The sequence below is a fragment of the Parasteatoda tepidariorum genome, chromosome 8, assembly GCF_043381705.1.
Source record: "Parasteatoda tepidariorum isolate YZ-2023 chromosome 8, CAS_Ptep_4.0, whole genome shotgun sequence".
Classification (NCBI taxonomy): Eukaryota; Metazoa; Arthropoda; class Arachnida; order Araneae; family Theridiidae; genus Parasteatoda; species Parasteatoda tepidariorum.
Window position 1 is genome coordinate 2783470 of NC_092211.1, and position 19310 is coordinate 2802779.

The window sequence follows — 19310 nt, forward strand, 5'->3', positions numbered from 1 at the left end:
ATATATAATATTTCGAATTAAAAATTAACGTCTCTAAATTCAAGGAGTATAACCAAAATACCATACATGTCGATTAAATAATAACATTTTAAGCATACGTAACTATGTATATTGTATTATATAGGTATACAGGGATTGATCAAAATAATGGAACAGCTTCTTTATTTACTTTGTGTAAATAATTTTTCTTTCAGCAAAAAAATGTTTAAGAAAATTTTACATCTTTTGTAAAAGTTTCTATCAAAACTGTTGTCATAGTTTGAAAGATCATGGTTGAAGCTCTTGAAAATGTCATTTTTACCCATGCAAATGAAAAATGAGCATCAGAAGTTAATAACATCTTTCTAGCTTTAACATCAGTAATTCTGAAACTATTTCACAGGATTATTAGATAAGAATGCCTTTTTTTAAAAAAATTATAGAGTGGTATTAAAAAGAAAATCAACTCTTAACTTCTCACGCTCATTTTGATCGATGCAAATTTTGCATGGGTAAAACGAAAAAAAAAATCTAAAAAGATTCAGAAATAACATGACGTCTATAAAAGTGAACTGATGGCCAACAACAACCCTGTAAATTCTCACATATGACACTAGGGTATGTTGCCTGCGCCTCTCCGCATTCGGGGTATGAGTGTCAAACACATAGAACAGTGTGTGTGCATGAACCCTGCTCGGATCTAAACTCCGCCTTAAGTGTCTCCTGATGTTGCTGGGATGGTTTCTGGTCCTACTTTCCCTTCAGGTGAAGACAAACGAAGAATCAGGTTGTAGATTGAATCTGGACTCATCCGTGAAGAGGACATTATCCCCTTGAAACTGTGTCTAAAGTTGGTGTTGCCATTGTATGCATCATTGTTAACGCTCTCTTTTATAGGAGTGAGTGGAAAGAAATCGCTACCCTTCTGGCATACAGTTCTGTCTTATATCTAGCCTTCTTTCAACTATCTTCCGTGAAACTGATGTTCCTGTGGCAGGTCACAAGAGAGTTGTGTGACTGTAGACGTCATCTTTCGCTTGACTGCAGACACCCAATATCAGTCATCATTCACCGAGGTGGCTCTCGGGAAACTTGGTCTTCCGGACACTGTTGTTGCACTGCATAGCACTGTTGTTGCACATTAGATATGACACTTGGTGTTACATCTAGTTCACTTGCTGCCTTTTGGGAGTGCTCTGCTTAAAGTCTACCGACGATTCTCCCTCTAGTACCGTCGAGTGATGCGTACTCATATCACATAAAATACAGCCAGACTATTCAAGAAAGTCACTACTGTATAGTATAGTGGAATTAGCTGGACACAGACTTTCATAACTCAGAAAGAGTTATCAGAAGAGCTGACGTTCAGCCGCTCTCATGAATATGTAAGTTTATCTCAGCGACACTGATATTATATGCCACTCAACAGTGCCAGTTTCGTGTTTTTTTTTTAGAACAAATGTGTGAAAATGTTTTCCATCTCTTAATTTTGTCCACTAGTGCATTACTGATTATATGAATTGATATTCAGATTCTTAGTGTGAAAGGAGAGTAAAATGTTTTATTGATAAGAGTTTTTGAGCCGCTTTGTTTAAACCATATGTCGTGATAACCAAGAACATTGCACTTTGGGTTGTGATTTAGGTTTCTTGGTGATCAGTAATGAAGGCAACCTGACTGTGAAGATCAACTTATGCAGACAATGTATGTTCTGACTCACAATATCAGTGGAAGAGGTTAAACTTAACTGAATTTAACAGTGGGTACCTATCATGAAACAGCAAGGACTAATAGCGTGTGCTGTGTTGGTCAGTATTTAAGAAAACGGTATTTTATATCCGTCGTGCATCAGTGCATCAGTCACCATTTACCACACGGGGAGTCTTCGGCTGGCCTGAGATCGAAACCACGAACTCTTGGACATGAGCCCAGTGCCCTACCAACCAGGCTATCTCGGCTCTGAAGGCGGTATTCAAGAATGATGCATGCAAGTATCAATGTGAGTGATAAAAACTTATTTGTTCTTTGTTGGATTTAATATTTTGTTATAAATGATAACAGTAGTGGTGATAAAAATAATACTAATGATAACAGAGTATGATTATTCATAATTATAATTTTAAAAAATTATACTTTTATGCATCACGGAATTTTTTTTTCTTTTGTTCTACAACCACAAAAATGTTTTAAAATGTTATTGAATAAAATTTTTGTCAATTTGTTAATTTTAAGGCGAGAAAAAAACATTTTCTGTGTCATTCCCCTGCATATGATAATTTTCCATGTACCATTTAAAAAGGACTTTAATTATTTCTAGTTTTGAAAAAGAAAAGAATTTAAATGAGAAAAAAAAATGTAACAAATGAATTAATAATTTTCGTTAACTCAAGTATCTTATTATAGATTTAATAGGGACTTATTCAATTTTTAACTTTCAATTATTTCAGTCATTTAATAGTGCATGATAAATTTTAATTAAAATTAAGTATTTTTTGACATTTTTTTGAGTACTTAATATTTATCTACCTTATGAGTGCTAATTTTGCTGAAAACATGTTAAATCGGACCTAATTTTAGCGTAATAGTNTTGCGACTCGACAGATTTAACTTGCATCAGTCACCATTTACTTCACGGAGAGTCTTCGGCCGGCCTGAGATCGAACCCACGAGCTCTTGGACATGAGCCCAGTGCCCTACCAACGAGGCTATCTCGGCCCTGAAAGCGGTATTCAAGAATGATGCATACAAGTATCAATGTGAGTGAGGAAACTTATTTGTTCTCTGTTGGATTTAATATTTTGTTATAAATGATAACAGTAGTGTCGATAAAAATAATACTAATGATAACAGAATATGATTATTCATAATCATAATTAAAAAAATTATACTTTTATGCATCACGGACAACCACAAAAATATTTTTATATTTTTTCAAAAAATATGGTATATTCTATGACAAAAATATTTATTGAGATTGTTTTCTAGAGCAGTGTTTCCCAAAGTGTGGTACGCGTACGCCCAGGGGTACGGGAATAGCTTAGTGTTCTTATGTGAAATATCTTGCTACAGACGAAAATTTCAAAAAATTTTCCTTAAAAACAAAGCTAACCATGAAAATTTATAATAACCTATTTTTCTATTGGCTATTTTTTGTAGAGTTAACAGTTAATTATTCATCGTGTCAACAGCCAGTTGTGATTTTTAACTTTCGGGCAATTTTTATATAAGAAATACATTCATTTTTTTATTAGTGGTACGCAGCGTTACGAAAAATTTAGAAGGGGTACAGAAAATTCTTAAGTTTATATATAAAAGAATAAAAAATATACTTACAAGGAAAACTAGTGAAGTGTGACTCGCCAATCTTGAAATAAACTAGTGGGATGAAGAATAATTATGGGGGGCAACATTCGTTTCGGCCCATAGAAGGTCCCATGAGAGATAAAAAATAATTCAATATATAGAAAAATCGGTATTTCATTACTTCAATGCAGACTATTAGTTATCGTAATTATCTCACACTCCAATTAATTTTGTGGTACTTTCATGTACTGTAATTATAAATATTTATTGTCAAAATTGATTTCGAAAATTTTATATATCTGTAATTTTGCAGAAAAACTTATTAGGTTAATTTAAAAAAAAAATTGGCATCAAATTTTTTAAATTTTTTTTTCAAAACATTTTCTAATATAAAAATAAGCGAACATATGAACAAGTGAATATTTCATTTATATGTAAGTCGAAATATAATGCGCATTTTTACAAACTGATTTACAAAAAATTCATTTTTTTCGTATTGTTAGATCTTGCAAAAAAATCTGAAATAATTTATGTGATTGCCTAAAATTAAATTGCTTTTGTAAAAGTATCTTCAAATTTTTTCGGCGGAAATTTGAACTTAAAAAATTTTTAATATTTCAATTCCATTTTTTTCATAAAAGATCAATTGTACTGTATACTCAAAATTTGAGGCATTCTCCAATCTTGACGCATAGGTTAGAGTAGAGCCGCCATATAGAATAGCACGGACCAAAAACGTGTAGTCTCTTTTTATATGGCGCCGCTACTCTAACCCATGTTTTAAGATAGGAGAATGCCAACTTTTAAAGTTAAATATTTAAAAAATTAGCTAGAATATCAGATATAAAAATAATTGTATGAATAATATTATAAAAATGGCAATGTTTTGACAAAATATTGAAAAATTTACAGCACATTGGTATCAACGGATTTTCCAACTTAATATGACAAATCACCTCAAATTTTGTGTATTGTCAGTTGATCTTTTATGAAAAAAATCAAATTGAAATATTAAACATTTTTTAAGTTCAAATTTACCGCCAAAAAAATATGAGAATATTTTTAAAAATGCAATTTAATTTTATGCAATCACTTAGTTTGTTTCAGATTTTTTTTGCAAGATCTAACAATATAAAAAAATTTTTTTTTTATAAATCAGTTTGGGAAAATGCACATTATATTTCGCCTCTCATATAAATGAGATATTCACTTGTTCATATGTTCACTTATTTTTATATTGGAAAATTTTTAAAAAAAATAAATTTGATGCCAATTTTTTTTTAAAATTAACCTAACAGGTTTTTCTGAAAAATTACAGATATATAAAATTTTCGAAATCAATTTTGACAATAAATATTTTAAGTACGTGAAAGTTCCACAAAATTAATTGGAGTACGAGTTAACTACGATAACTAATATCTGCATTGAAGTAATAAAATACCGATTTTTCTATATATTGAATTATTTTTTATCTCTCATAGGACCTTCTATGGGCCAAAACGAATGTTGCCCCCTATAATTATTCCTCATAAGGCATACATCCCACTAGTTCATTTCAAAATTGGCGAGTCACACTTCCCTAGTTTCCCTTGATAGAGAAAACATGGAAAATAATAAATGTTAATGAGTAGAGAAGAAGAAAAATAATTGCAATGAAGTATTTTTTAAAACTATTTCCAAAGAAATTTAAAAACTATTTATTAAAAAGCCGGAAAATAGAAAATGAAACGATATAATCTCTTCATCAACTCGCACGATTATATTCGCAAAATGGAGTGCTTTCTAATATTGTATCAAAATAGCCAAAGCAAAATACGTTAATGTAATAATGTTAGGAGAACTCAAAAAAACTGATATTACTATTTTGATACAATATTAGATAGCACTCCTTTTTACTGATATAATCGTGTGAGCTGATGAAAAGATTATATCTTTTCCCTTTCTGGATTCTTAATAAATATTTTTTTAAATTTTTTTAAAAATGTTTTTTATAAAAATATTTTATTTTAATAATTTTTCTTCTCTTTTCATTAATCTTTATTAGTTTCCTTGTTTTCTCTATATTTTTTTAAACTTATTTTATGAGTTCTATATTCTTGCAGCTTATGCGCAGTAAATAAAACTTATTAATTTTCTTAATTTTCTACGTATTTCTTTTTACTAATACACTCTAAAAAATTTTTTTTTAAATATACTCACTCATATGCTAAACTTACAAATATAATCATATTTAAAAGATGAGTATTGCACATAATTATTACATTATTAATTATACACATATAAAACCACAGCATACAACTAACAAAATCAAAAATATTTTTAAAAAAATATGACCTTAGAATATTGACCCAAACTAAAGTAAGAAAAAAGAAAGAAAAATTCCAAACAAATTACGCGTTATCTCTTAGCCATCAAAATATTGTCCTTATTGTTGTTTTAAAATAAGTTTCTTATCTACTGTATATAAAAAAAAAAGATGGAAACTGTGGCTTCAAGAACATAATACATTTCAATTGTTTACATTACGTTATAAAATACTGTACTATGTTTTAAATTGCAAATTAATGCAACGTTCAGTATTTAAAAGCCAAGTTTGTCACATTATTAAACCTCAAATCTACCATCCATTCCGTTCAATCCTCAATATTGTATCAATCCAAGCTAAACTTTGTTCGATTCTCTCGAATTTGATTACGACTGTCTCTGAATACATCCGCAATTTCATGAACATGACGGACGAGCGGTATTAACATCCTGGTATATAAGGATGGAGACAAAATCTTGATTCCATCATCTTCTTTTTTTTTCTTCCTCTTCATCGTCCTTCCCATCCCTGCTGTCGTCTCCTCTGTCTCAATCAATGCGACAGAAGAAAAGGAGGAAAAGGAGGAAGGAGATGCTGGAATGTGATGGATGGAGCAGGAGATGTGGTAATTTGCAGGTCGGTCACACCCGGGGATCAGGTCGCGGTTTGGAAGCTGTTCCCCATTAATCTTCCTCCCTTTCTGCAACCTGTCACTCCTTTGCCTTTCTTCTTCTTCTTCTTCTTCTTACCAAAGTTGTATCTTTCTTTTTCCTTTTTGATCAGCTTAGCTTTTCCAGGAGGAGGAAGATTTATTGGGTTGTGTAGAGGAGATGAGGAGGCATTTAAGAATTTTTGTCTTCGGCCACTGGCGACTTGTGACTTCGCTGGACAGCCCTTGATTTATGTCGTCTTGACCATAATATGTTTTGGGATTATGGAGAAAAAAAATCAACTGGCGCAGATGGAGTGAGTGGCTCTTTAGCATTTCGCTTGCAATTTTCTTCATAAAATGACCATGATTTAACACTATCATATACTTTAAAGTGTAAAACAGCAGAGCCAAATGAATATTTAATTTTAAGTTAAAAAAATTCCTAGTCATATTTACATTTTTAGAAAACGCATTAAATAAAATACTCTCTAGAGGGAAGATATAATAAAGCAGAACAATCTCGAGGAAGAGAATCGAAAAAATTAAAAGAATAGATGGTAAATAACGATGAATGGATGGGAAATAAAGTGAAATAACTTCTAGAATGAAAATAATATAATCTCTAGAAGGAAAATAAAAATTATTTAAAGAAAGAAAATAAAATAGAATAAAATTATTTTTAGAAGAAAAGTAAAATAAAACTTAAATCACTTTAAAGAAAAGAAAATAATTGCTAGAATCAAATGAAATTAAATAATCTCTAAAAGAAAAAGAAAATAATCTCTAAAACAAAAGTAAAATAAAATAATATCTAAAACAAATATAAAATTAAATAATCTCTAGAAGAAAAATGAAATAACCTCTATAAGTAAAATAAAATAATCACTTGAAAATTAGGAAAATAATTGCTAGAAATAAAATAAAATAATCTATAAAGCAAAAATAAAATAAAATAATCTCTAAAACAAAAATGAATTTAAATAATCTCGAGAAGGAAAATAAAATTACCTCTAGGAGTAAAATAAAATAATTACTTGAAAATGAAGAAAATAATTGCTAGAAATAAAATAAAATAATCTCTAGAACAGAAATAAAATAAAACTATCTCGTGAAGAAAAATAAAGCAAAATAAAATGATTTCTAGAAGTAAAATAAAATAATCACTAGAAGAGGAATAAATCTATTTTCTATAAGGAAAATAAAATAATATCCAGAAAGAAAATAATCTGTTGAAAGAAGATAAATTTGCAGTCCTAGTTTTTTCAGAGCAAATGTTAAATAAAAGAGAATTAATTAATGTGCCGCATTATTTTGGTGGCAAAATTTATTTACTAGTAGAAGAGGAGATTACGCCGACGTTTGATGTTTGACGCATTTCCAAATAAGACTTGCATTCAACAATATGAATCTGACAACAGTTGGGCACCCACCAAACATCTTAGAACCAAAAGAAAGTTTTAAATTCAATGTTTGATTACTTGTTCTTTTAACCCCTTCAGAAAAAGAGGGACGAAAATTCTTAAAAGAAACTTCTAACTGTTATTAAGAAGAAAAAAAATGCCAGAATCAAGAAAAATTTTAATTTTGAGAAAATGATAAGTGTTTATGATCCAATTTTTTAAAATAGGGAAAGTCATTCACCACTGCTCCTCGATTTTAATTATTTTTATTATGAATAACATTTTCATAATAAATCACTCATTGCCTTTGATAATTTTTATTATGAATATCAATTTTTATTATGAATCACTGATTGATTTTAATGATTTTCATTAAGAATATCAATTTTCTTAATGAATTACTCATTGATTTTTATAGTTTTCATGATGAATGTGACAAAGAATGTGTTCATTAGGAATGTGTTCAATATGAAAATTGCTATTGATTTTAATAATTTGATTGACACTTGTTGACTTTAATAATTTTCAAACAAACTGTATAATCTCGTCAAAATTTAATGTTTCTTTAAAAAGAAATTGGTTATTGAGTTATAGTTTTTTCACTTAATTTGAGTTTCGGCTGCTCAGACTTTGGCGAGAAAACTCCATAAAACCCTTCAATTCGTTTGAACTCATAGGCTTTTTTTACTTCCCATGGCGTAAGAGCTGCAAAATTCAACTTCGATTTCGTGGAACTAAAATATATTTTCTCTGAATTATCAATCTATAATCAAAAACTTTAAAATTCGAAAATTGCATAGGTCATTTGGTGTAAACATTTCGTTATTTGTGTATGTTCCCTCTAGAGTTAGAGAAGGAATCGGAGGATGCAGAGGAAATGATGCATCTGTCAAAGAGACAGAGATCGGGCCGGGCAACAGACGGACTCGAGAGTTTTTGGAGAATGAAAAATCTTCACCATCAGGCTTTAATGGTGAAAAGGCTCTTCAGCCACACCATTAGCCTCCACTACTCACCTCGTGGGGGGCCAAGTTTTGGCGATTAATTGCCCTCTCCAAATTAAATTGAGAATGGCTCTCTTAGAAATTAAGTTATCGTCTTTCTTGACATATTGAAAGTAAATAAGTTAAGCTTGTTTTTTTTTATGTAAAATCTCTCAGATTGTTTTGTTTTGAAAAAGAAAGTAAGACGCTTAAGTGAAAGAAAGATTTGTTTTGAATTTATCATCTTTAAATATTGTTGTAAATATCGTGAAAAATTTTAACTAAAATTGCTCACCACTCCCAAATAAATAAACAAATATAATAAATAATATCGATATAAAATAAATAATATTTGAAATAAACAATTTCAAATATGACAAAAGCATTTTGATTGTTTTTTTTTTCTTCTTATTTTTTCTGTCATTATTATCAATAAGGTTTAATGTATATAGCAGTTGATTTGCATTTCAATAATATCGAATAAAATACTTCTAAGATATTTAGCTTTGAAAGCTTATCCCAGAACTATTTTAACTAATTTAAAATGCATTTTTCTTTATTTTGAGATGAGAATAATAATATTTTATAGGATACACTATGAGATCTCCTTCTCGCTTCGCAATAATTTTTATTTCTTATTGATAATTAGGTAGCAAAAATAAAAAAATATTTATTATCCTGCTTGCTTCGCACTCATTTTTATTTCTTATCAATAATTAGGTACTAAAAATCAAAAAATTTTCAACCAAAGAGTTCTACCAGGGTTTTTTTTCTTTAGGTTTATATTAAATATTTTTAATTGTATTACCACCTACTAACTTTCCGATTCTACCCAGATAAAATTATAATCTAAATATTTTACCCAATCACCATTTGAACTTTTAGTGCAAGTTTTAGTATTTAAGTATGGTTACACTAAAAACTTATAAATATTTTTCGCCAAAAATATACTTTAGCAATAATGCAACATGTTAATTTCGCTTTGGAACTTTAAAGACATAGTTATTTTATATTTATCTTTTTAATTCTATTCGGTGGTTGAACACAGTTTCGAATAAAAAATTTTAAATGACTAATTAAAAAGGAAATATAACTTGTTTACCGTTTAATAAATATCAGAGAGTAACTAAATATCTTCCATAATAAGGTACTATTATGTGATTACTTTATAGTAAAGAAGCAATACTTTTCGTTTCAGGTCTTTAATTTTTGAACAATACGTAATTAAATTCAAAGACATAAAAATAATCGATAATAATATTCAGGAAAAGATGATAAACTTTATTGTAAATACCGTTAAATAAGGATTAAATAAATAGTTTACAATTAATTAAAGCTCTGACATTTGCTATCTTTAGGCTTATGACAGTCAAAGATATCTGATTTTCCCTGCTTATTAGCAATCATATCACGTGATTTTTCGGTACATTAGAAATGTTCTAAACGTCAATACAGCAATTATCTTTTCATGATATGTAGAGCTAATGTTTCAATGCAGACATTGTTTCAGAATAGACTTTGTTGATGCTTCCACGGTGCTATGCTTAAGCTTTTATCCCAAGAAAACACTAGCTAGAAACTTTTTATGGACGCAATTCGAATGCTATCTGGTCAAAATATTACAAAACAGAATAAGCTGAAGATAAAATAATGTTGAATAAAATCTAACATTGCCATTATCTCATAAGAAGAAACTGTAGCGGAACAAAAAGTTGCACGGTCCTAATCTGACTTAATTATGGTTTTGCAATGACAAATTTTCGCAGAACAGAGTCTCGAATAATCACAAAATTGAGTGGAAGATAATTTTATGAAGACAAATTATTGCGTATCATTGTCGAAAATGGTTATCTCAAATTAATAAAATTTTGCGATGACAAATTATCTGGAAACAGCGCCTTCAGTGGTCATTATCTTGTGTGACAATAGTTTTGTAAAGACCAATTATCGTGGAATATTAAATTTCCGTTTAACGAAACATGTTTAAAAAAATAGCCATAATGAGGAATGGGAAAAAATTTAATTTGGCGCATTGTTCTTCATACTATCGCCAAGTAATTTTCTCAAAAAATGCAACCCTGTCGATGATTTTTCTTCGCCTTATGAGCGTGCAGGGGCAAACAAACATTCAATCCCTCACATAAACAGCAACACTCGAGACATTAACATCCTCTCAACCCCATCATGTATGTATTTTTATCTTTGATGTGCATATACATATATATGTGCACTTACACATTTAAAGATAAAATATATACATTGGCGCACTTTTTATTTCCTTGCAGTGATCTTCTTGAACCTGGCTGTGAGTGATTCACGCTCTTTTGATGTCATATCGCCAAAAACCCTCGAAATTTCGCCTAATGAAGAAGCATCAAGGCTTTTGCTTGGGTTCATTTGGCTAAGCACGGATTTAGACTGAGATGGTGCGAGATCTTTATTATTATTAGCTGAGGATCTTCCTTTATGTCTTTTACAGTGAAGCGCAAGAGCAAGAGATGAGGATGCGGGAGAAGGGATGAGGAAAGAGATGCTCATGATGATGCTCTATATACTCACTTATAGAATGAGGGATGACGGCGGCTTTGAGTCAGAAAAAAATTCATTCATCTCCCTGCTTGAATTTAATTGTGTGAGGTATTTCAATTTAAATGGAATAAAATGGAAAAATGGAAAGAAACAATTTTAATATTTTTGAAAAGTATTTTAAGTTGTAGGAGATTTAAAATTTTCTTTGTTTCGGAAGATTAAAATTTAAATGCTTGTTTTTCGTAATTTTTTTAATTAGTTAATTCATGATTTTTTATCATTAAAATACGACCAATATATCTATAATTATCACTATAAAGCTACAATTAATATATTATTTCACTACTTTGTACACACTAAGAAAGATAATTAATTAAAAGAGAAAATTTAATGAAAGGAGTTTAATATACAGAGTAACATCTAGAAGATGATGACTTACAGTGTAAGCGTTTAGAAGATAATTATTTACAATGTAAGCATTTAGAAAATTATTACTTACAATATAACTGTTTAGAAGATGACTATTTACAGTGTAAGCGTTTAGAAGATAATTATTTACAATTTAGAAGATAATTATTTACGATTTGGAAGATTATTACTTACAATATAACTATTTAGAAGATGACTATTTACAGTGCAAGCGTTTAGAAGATAATTATTTACAATTTGGAAGGTAATTATTTACAATTTAGAAGATAATTATTTACGATTTGGAAGATCATTACTTACAATATAACTGTTTGGAAGATGACTATTTGTAAGCATTTAGAGGATAATTATTTACAATTTAGAAGATAATTATTTACAATTTAGAAGATAATTATTTACGATTTAGAAGATTATTACTTACAATATAACTGTTTAGAAGATGACTATTTACAGTGTACGCGCTTAGAAGATAATTATTTACAATTTAGAAAATAATTATTTACAATTTAGAGGATAATTATTTACGATTTAGAAGACTATTACTTACAATATAACTGTTTAGAAGATGACTATTTACAGTGCAAGCGTTTAGAAGATAATTATTTACAATGTACGCATTTAGAAGATTATTACTTACAATATAACTGTTTAGAAGATGACTATTTACAGTGTAAGAGTTTAGAAGATGATTATTTACAGCTAATCACTTAGAGAATGATGATTTACAGTGTAAGGGATTAATCTCAGTATAAGTGTTTAGAAGATATTTATTTCCAGTGTATTTCCAGTATAAGATGATTGTTTACAGCATAACTGTTCAGATGATGACTATTTACAGCTCAAGCGTTTAGTTACAAGCGTATAGCACATTATGTGGGAATAATATAGGTTAATAGAAGCATTGAGGCCTATGTATGCTGCGAGATTAAACTTTCCTCTTTCCGAATGTTTGAATTAAAAAGTTTGATTTTGCAAACCTGCTATAAAAGCATAAATTCTATATATGTTTCAACATCTAACAAGAAGAATATAAAATGAAATGATTAATCCCAAGAAAAAGAAACGAATGATATATTTGATAAGGAAAAGAATTCATTCGCTTCAAAAATTATTAAAGTGGGAAAATTGACACATTTTGAGCTCTCAAAAACAAGGCATTTTCATGATCAACAGATAGTGGTGAGGAAGAAAAAAGAAAGAAAATTTTTTAAAAACAAGAAAACTAGAAATTGTCAACGAAAATATGAATAAATGTGAAAACAAAAAAAGAAATACCATGGAATCCAAGGCAAACAACGGCGATTGAAAAATGTAGATTGGGGCAGAATAGAGTGCTTCCAACTTTTATAGAGGAAAACTCATGACTTTAACTAGCGAATCGGAATTCAAGTAAATGAAATAAAATTCCAGAACGTCAATATGAGCTGATATGACAGTGGTAAAAGAAATTTGTTATTAAAGTTACATTTATAGCCAATGTTTCAATAATGTGCGGCAATAGTTAATTTATCTAATCTAGAATGACGGATATGTCTGCCATGTTCCCCTAATCAAAATTTTAAAGCATGCTTAGTTTGTCCAAGATTGCGTTGGTGTCATATGTGGTAAATGCTTTAGCGGTTATCAGCACTCATAGAATCTTTACAGAACTTATGGTTAATTTTGCCAACAGGTTTGAAAGTGACTTTGAAACCAAAATGGGACAAAATGTTAGCAATTTTGTTACAAATGGAGGGGGAAAAAACAGTACAATAACAAGTTTAGTGTAAGGATAAGAAGAAAGGGCGTTTGTTGTGTAGCAAGTTTAGCCGGAGCTGTAAGGAAATGACGAAATGTTCACTGTAAGCAAAAGCAGAAAACGGTGTAAGGTGAAATTATAATCCACTTATAAAGTAAATTGAATGCTGGAGTTAATTGAGATCACTGCCAATTGAACGCGATTGAATCTTAAAGATCAAAATCTCTGCCTACAAGACAAAAGTACAGTCTTTTACACCAAGAGAATTTGAGCACATAACGAACTTTTTCGGCGAAATAATGCATGAAAATTTCACAACGAAATGGAGTGCGGGCTTAATCAGTTTGTTTATAGAATTAACTATTAAATTGGAATGCAGTTTTTTTTTTCAACACAGGAATCAATAAAGGAGACAATATCTCAATAACAAAGCAGTGGTATTTTTATAATTGTGTATTTAAATAATCAATAGTACCAATAGGGCATTATATAATCAATAGGACATTAGGGAATCAATAGGACATTAGGGAAGAGAGCAGCAACGTGAATATAGAGCATAGTTGGAACAGCGGAACTCTAAATAATTTACCTTTTTTGCGGAGTGTTAATTCAGTCAATTTTATAGATAGAGCCGTGGTGGATTAGAGGATAGAGCGGGTTCGAATCTCAGCGATGGCTGGTTGATCCGCACCCGGCTCGCCCCGGACTTAAAATATCGTCAGTGGTAGACGGATAACAGGTTAGAGCAGTGTTTTCAGAACTTATGATTTTTGTGTATCCTTTCTACATTTTTCGTAACGCTGTGCACCACTAATAAAAAATGAATGTATTTTTTTAAAAATATGTTTCCTTATCCTTTTTGGTACAAAGTTTTGTAGATACCAACCAGTGATCCATATTCTATGTTAGGAATAAAAATTATATTTTGCAAAAATAATGAAAATAAGTAGAATTTATTACAAACCTTTACTATAAAAAAAATTGCACATAAGTTAAAAATCACAACTGGTTGTTGTCACCATTAATTATTAATTGTCAACTCTGCAAAAAATAGCCTATAGAAAAATGCATAATCGTAAATTTTCATGGCTAGCTTTGTTTTTAAGTAAAAGTTTTTGAAATTTTCGTTTGTTGCAAGATATTTCGCATAAGAACGTGTACCCCCGCTAAACAGTTCCCGTACCCCTGGGGGTACGCGTACTACACTTTGGGAAACACTGGGTTAGAGTCCCCTTGCCGCCAGGTTAACCATTGGATGTTTTCGCATTTTTCTTCTCCATGTAACGCAAATGCGGGAAAGTTCCTACAAAAAGTCCTCCATGTAGACGAATTTCTCCCAATACTATATCCAGGAGCTCCCTTGTCTTCTGGATTGGGTTCAAAACTACCAGGTTACGAAATTGGTCATGAATAGTCGTAAAACCAAAAATTGGGTCGGCTGTTCAACGACGTTTTTTTAAATAAAAATAAAATTTTATACATAAAATTCATTAAACAATTGTGAACATATATACCAAAGGAAAACTACAAATTAATTAAAATAATTTAATGATAAATGTTTTAAAAATAACAAAAATTTTCAAATCCGGTTTTATGTCAAAGAAATAAATATCTTGAACTACATTTAGTGCAAGTGTATAAAATAAAATTTATTACGGTTTTTTTGATGAACTGAAAACTAAAAAGAACTATTATAAACATTGAGAATGGTTATCAAAGAAACATTTTTCTTTATTGTTTCAAATTTGTTCATTTTACATTAAATTAAAATGGTTGGTGTGAAATACTAATGCGGTGCATATCCTTTTCTTAATTATAAACTAAATTGTGATTCGAAATTTTTTTTTCTCCTTTTCTTTCTCATTGACATCATACTTAAATACTTTCCTATAATTATCGCAAATACTAAATAGGGCCAGGATATCCTGGTTCGCAGAGTGCTGGACACACGGCCGTGAGAGTGGGAGTTCAAATCTAACCGACAGTAAACATTGACTGGTGCACGTTAAATATGTCGGATCACAAAGTCCTCCATGTTCCCATAACGAATTATGCCTCTGGGGGTTCTGAATTGGAGATTGATCATTCTCTGGCTCAGATCAAAATTGCGATCTGTGCATGAATAAATGTGTGTATGAATGGGTCCACCCTAACAATGGCCCTATGTATAATCCTCGAACTACTTAGTCCTAGTACGTGGAAATCCGATCCTTACATCAAAAATTATTGCCAGAGTTAATATTTTTTTNGTTCCCATAACGAATTATGCCTCTGGGGGTTCTGAATTGGAGATTGATCATTCTCTGGCTCAGATCAAAATTGCGATCTGTGCATGAATGAGTGTGTATATGAATGGGTCCACCCTATAAACGGCCCTATGTATAATCCTGGAATTACTAAGTCCTAGTACGTGGAAATCCGATCCTTACATCAAAAATTAATGCCAGTGTTAATTTTTTTTTTTTTTGACGGGGTACAACTTTCAAAAAATGATGAAACACGATAAGATAAAGAATCTCTCTTTTTTTTCTCTCTTTTTTTGAAAATGATAATTTTTAAATGTTAAATCAACACTCTAATGAAGGAAAAATAAAACATTAAAAACTAAATCTGTCGAGGTAATTGGAAAGTGATCCCAGCAACTTACAGAAACCGACAATCGTACACCAAAACTCAAAAACAGTTGTCATTTTAAATTCAATTTCTCCCAATTTAATACCTAAATACAAACTAAAATTGACAGAAAGTATTAATACCGCCTGTTCATTTCCTGTTATTCAATAACTTGTAACCATAAGAAGAAGAGGAAAAAAAAAAGACGACTGACTCAGAAATAAAGTGAGAAATTTCTTGTGTCCATCCCAATATGCGAATCGACGGACTATATAGGCCGATGTTTACGCTCTGTGATCAGCGAAGGAAGTTCTGTCATCGCATTTCAGCTTCTGATATGCATCGGTCGTGGGCACTGACTTTCTTAGCCTTAGTCCAAGCGTCAAAATATGCCGAAATGAAAATGGTTTGAAATTTTATCATAGGTCATGCCGTGAAGATATATTGGCGAATAATTTAATACTTTTGTCGCCAAAAATGGCATTAATGTAGTTCATGAGTTTAGTTCTGAGTTCAAAACTTTTCTAATTGAAATCTCTATTATCCTTATCTGTAGTACTCTCTATTCGAGTTATTGTACTCTCAATTAAAGTTTGGATTATTTTATATGTTATAGAATAATAGTTGATAATATTTTTGTTTCTAAAAATAGAGCGTGTTTTATCCATTTCATTGTGATTTTAGTATAATGTTTATAATTGATTCTCTATTAGAGTATTTGTACTTTCTCTTAGAGTTAAGATTATATATTATGAATTATCTGGTATAGTTGTCCGTTGGTCTAATAGGCGATTTTTGATGTACTGTGGTGCAAAATTTATTTTTCTTATATTAACATTGTTATAGAAATTTCTTTGTCTTCAAAATAAAATAATTTACTATTTAAGAGTTTTACTTTAAAATAGAAAAAAATAGTAAATTAGTCATTATATTATTGTCCATTGGTGTAATGGGCGATTTTTGATGTACTGTGGTGCAAGATTTATTTTTCTTATCTTAGCATTGTTATAGAAATCTTTTTGTCTTCAAAATAAGATAATTTACTATTTAAGAGTTGTACTCTAAAGTAGAAAAAATAGTAAATTAGTCGTTATATTATAGGGTCCAATTAAAAAATAAAATATTTATCTCTAAAATTCGCATTTATTATAATTTTTTTTTTCATTATAAGTGGAGTTTTTCTTATCAATTTGTTATTTTACAGTGAACAAAATTATAGAATTTAATATTCTTTTAATGATTACAATTTAAATTTTAATTGTCCAAATTGTCATCTACTGGTTCATGAGTTTCGTGGAGAATTTATAAAAACGTTTCCTATTAAAGTACTCTTTTAGAGTTATTTTTTGTAGTTGTCTAATGCACTATCTAATTAAGTCTAGATTAGGTATGTACTAGCCACCTTGGGCGACCAACTTGGTTACCATTTAAAACTATATTGTCCAACATTTAAAACTTTAATAGTAACCAAGCCGAATGTACAGCAGAACTGTATTTAATTATTCCAATTCTTCAACCACTCTTCCAACTTTAATTAACTTTAAACAATATACTAACCAAATTTTTCACCTTCCAGCTGCTGCCCGCACTGAAGCACTTTGATTTCAGTATTAACTATTTTCAAGAGATTTCTTCAATATTCTCAGTACGTATTTTAGGTTCTTTACTAATTGAATTTTAGTGTTAATTTAAAACCTGTCAGGCAGCCATTAAATCACACAAAGATCTGTAAGTATGAATTAGGACATTTTAGCATAGTAGGCAGCGGAAGCATTAAAATTATTCATCTCTGTCGTGATATAAGATAGAAAACTCATTCTAATGTTCCATTGCGTGCTGTACTACTTTCTCGCTCACCTCTCGATCCATAACTTCAGTTATAATATATAATGCTATTCTTTAAAGAAGCAAACTCCGTAACTAATAATTGGTATAACAATATGCTGCACAAAAGCACTGTAAGAGTTATCTTTTGTACTTTCTAATAGAGTTTTGATTACATTTGTATTATAGAATAATAGTTGATAATATTCCGAAATGGCACTATGTGTTTCATGAGTTCTGTTAAAATTAGTTTTATTTAGTAAAAAAGGTTTTATTTAGATAAAAAAATACTTTAAAAGTTTCTAATTATACTTTTATTAAATTTCTCCATTGTACTCTCTATTATAGTATGCGTCTTATAAGACACGGTTTTCTTTTGGGTTTGCAATATACAATGACAAACTTTTTTTTATTAAATAAATTGTTATAAGAACCTTTTGTAGTCTTTTTATTTTCAAAATAATGTAAATAACTATTCCAGAAATGTATTTTAAAACAGAAAATAGATAGTAAATTAATCATCGTATTCGGTCCAATTAAGAAGTAAATCTGTTTCCCAAATTCTCATTTATTATTATTTTATTTATTGATCATAAGCATAATTTTCATCAATCAATTAGTCATTTCATAATATAGAAGTATTTGTTTTCACTTGATGATCAACGGAAAGAAGTTCGGTTATGGCAATTAAATTTCTGTTATGGTTCGAGACGTGAGGTTTCTTATCTATAGTTCAAACATCAAAATATGCCGAAATGAAGATAAAAAATTTTGTCTTTAAAAAATGACATTGTGTTTATGTGTTTTATCGATATTACAGAAAAACTTTTCGGATTGTATTCTCCTGTCTTCGGATTCTATTATAGTTTAGTTACCTATTGTATTTTCGGATCAGTGGTCTTTTTACAAAGTGCAGTAATTGAGAATTAATTTTAAAAAAAAAAATTAAACAAAAACTGTAATAGAGCCCTATTTCTCTACAAAATAGTGTAATTTCTTTTTCTTGGAAATGTTACTTAAAACGAGAAAGAAAAAGCATTATATTTATTTTGTGGATTCAATCAAAGAAACTGTTTTCTCCAAATTCCGTTTTGTTTCTTTTTTGTTTTGAGAGATGCTTTGAGAAGAAGGCCACTGATACTCAACCACCTGGCCTATGACCTCAGTGTGAGCTGGTTGTTTATGAACAAAATGCCATGTTAATATTCTGGATATTGCTGGCTAAGGTTGAGCTAAGTTTCTTTACGGAACTCAGAATGTTTATTAACGTAAAGTTAATTAAATACTTCAATTGTATACATTTAATTGTGTACATACGATATATTCAATTAATTATACAATTTAATTGAATGCATCGTATTGCTTATTGAAATTGTTAAAATATAATTCATCCTTATCTGCGTCTTTCGTTTATCCTAGATTTTTTTTTAATGTATTATATCGTATCCATGATTATTTTTGTTTTTTGTATCTGGCAACTTTGCTGCATAATTAGTTTTTTTATGTTCTACATGGCTTCGTGTCTGTAAAATTACTAATTACCTTTATTACTTAA

General features: G+C 29.8%; 1 protein-coding gene across 3 annotated transcripts in view; it reads left to right on the plus strand.

The window, feature by feature from the left end:
* LOC107452702 (zinc finger protein Noc) overlaps positions 1-19310 on the plus strand; it is a 172974-nt gene that overhangs the window by 114271 nt on the left and 39393 nt on the right. The window contains exon 1 of one of the 3 annotated variants that reach the window (XM_043047021.2): positions 741-1978. The exons of 1 other annotated variant lie outside the window; for it this stretch is intronic. Coding sequence is in view for 1 of the 2 variants with exons in the window: in XM_071184714.1 (XP_071040815.1) it covers positions 6509-6553 (45 nt within the window). In the remaining variant the exon portion in view is untranslated. Of the gene's footprint in view, positions 1-740; positions 1979-6409; positions 6554-19310 lie in introns of those variants that run through there. One more of the 3 variants, XM_071184714.1, reaches the window with a different exon arrangement.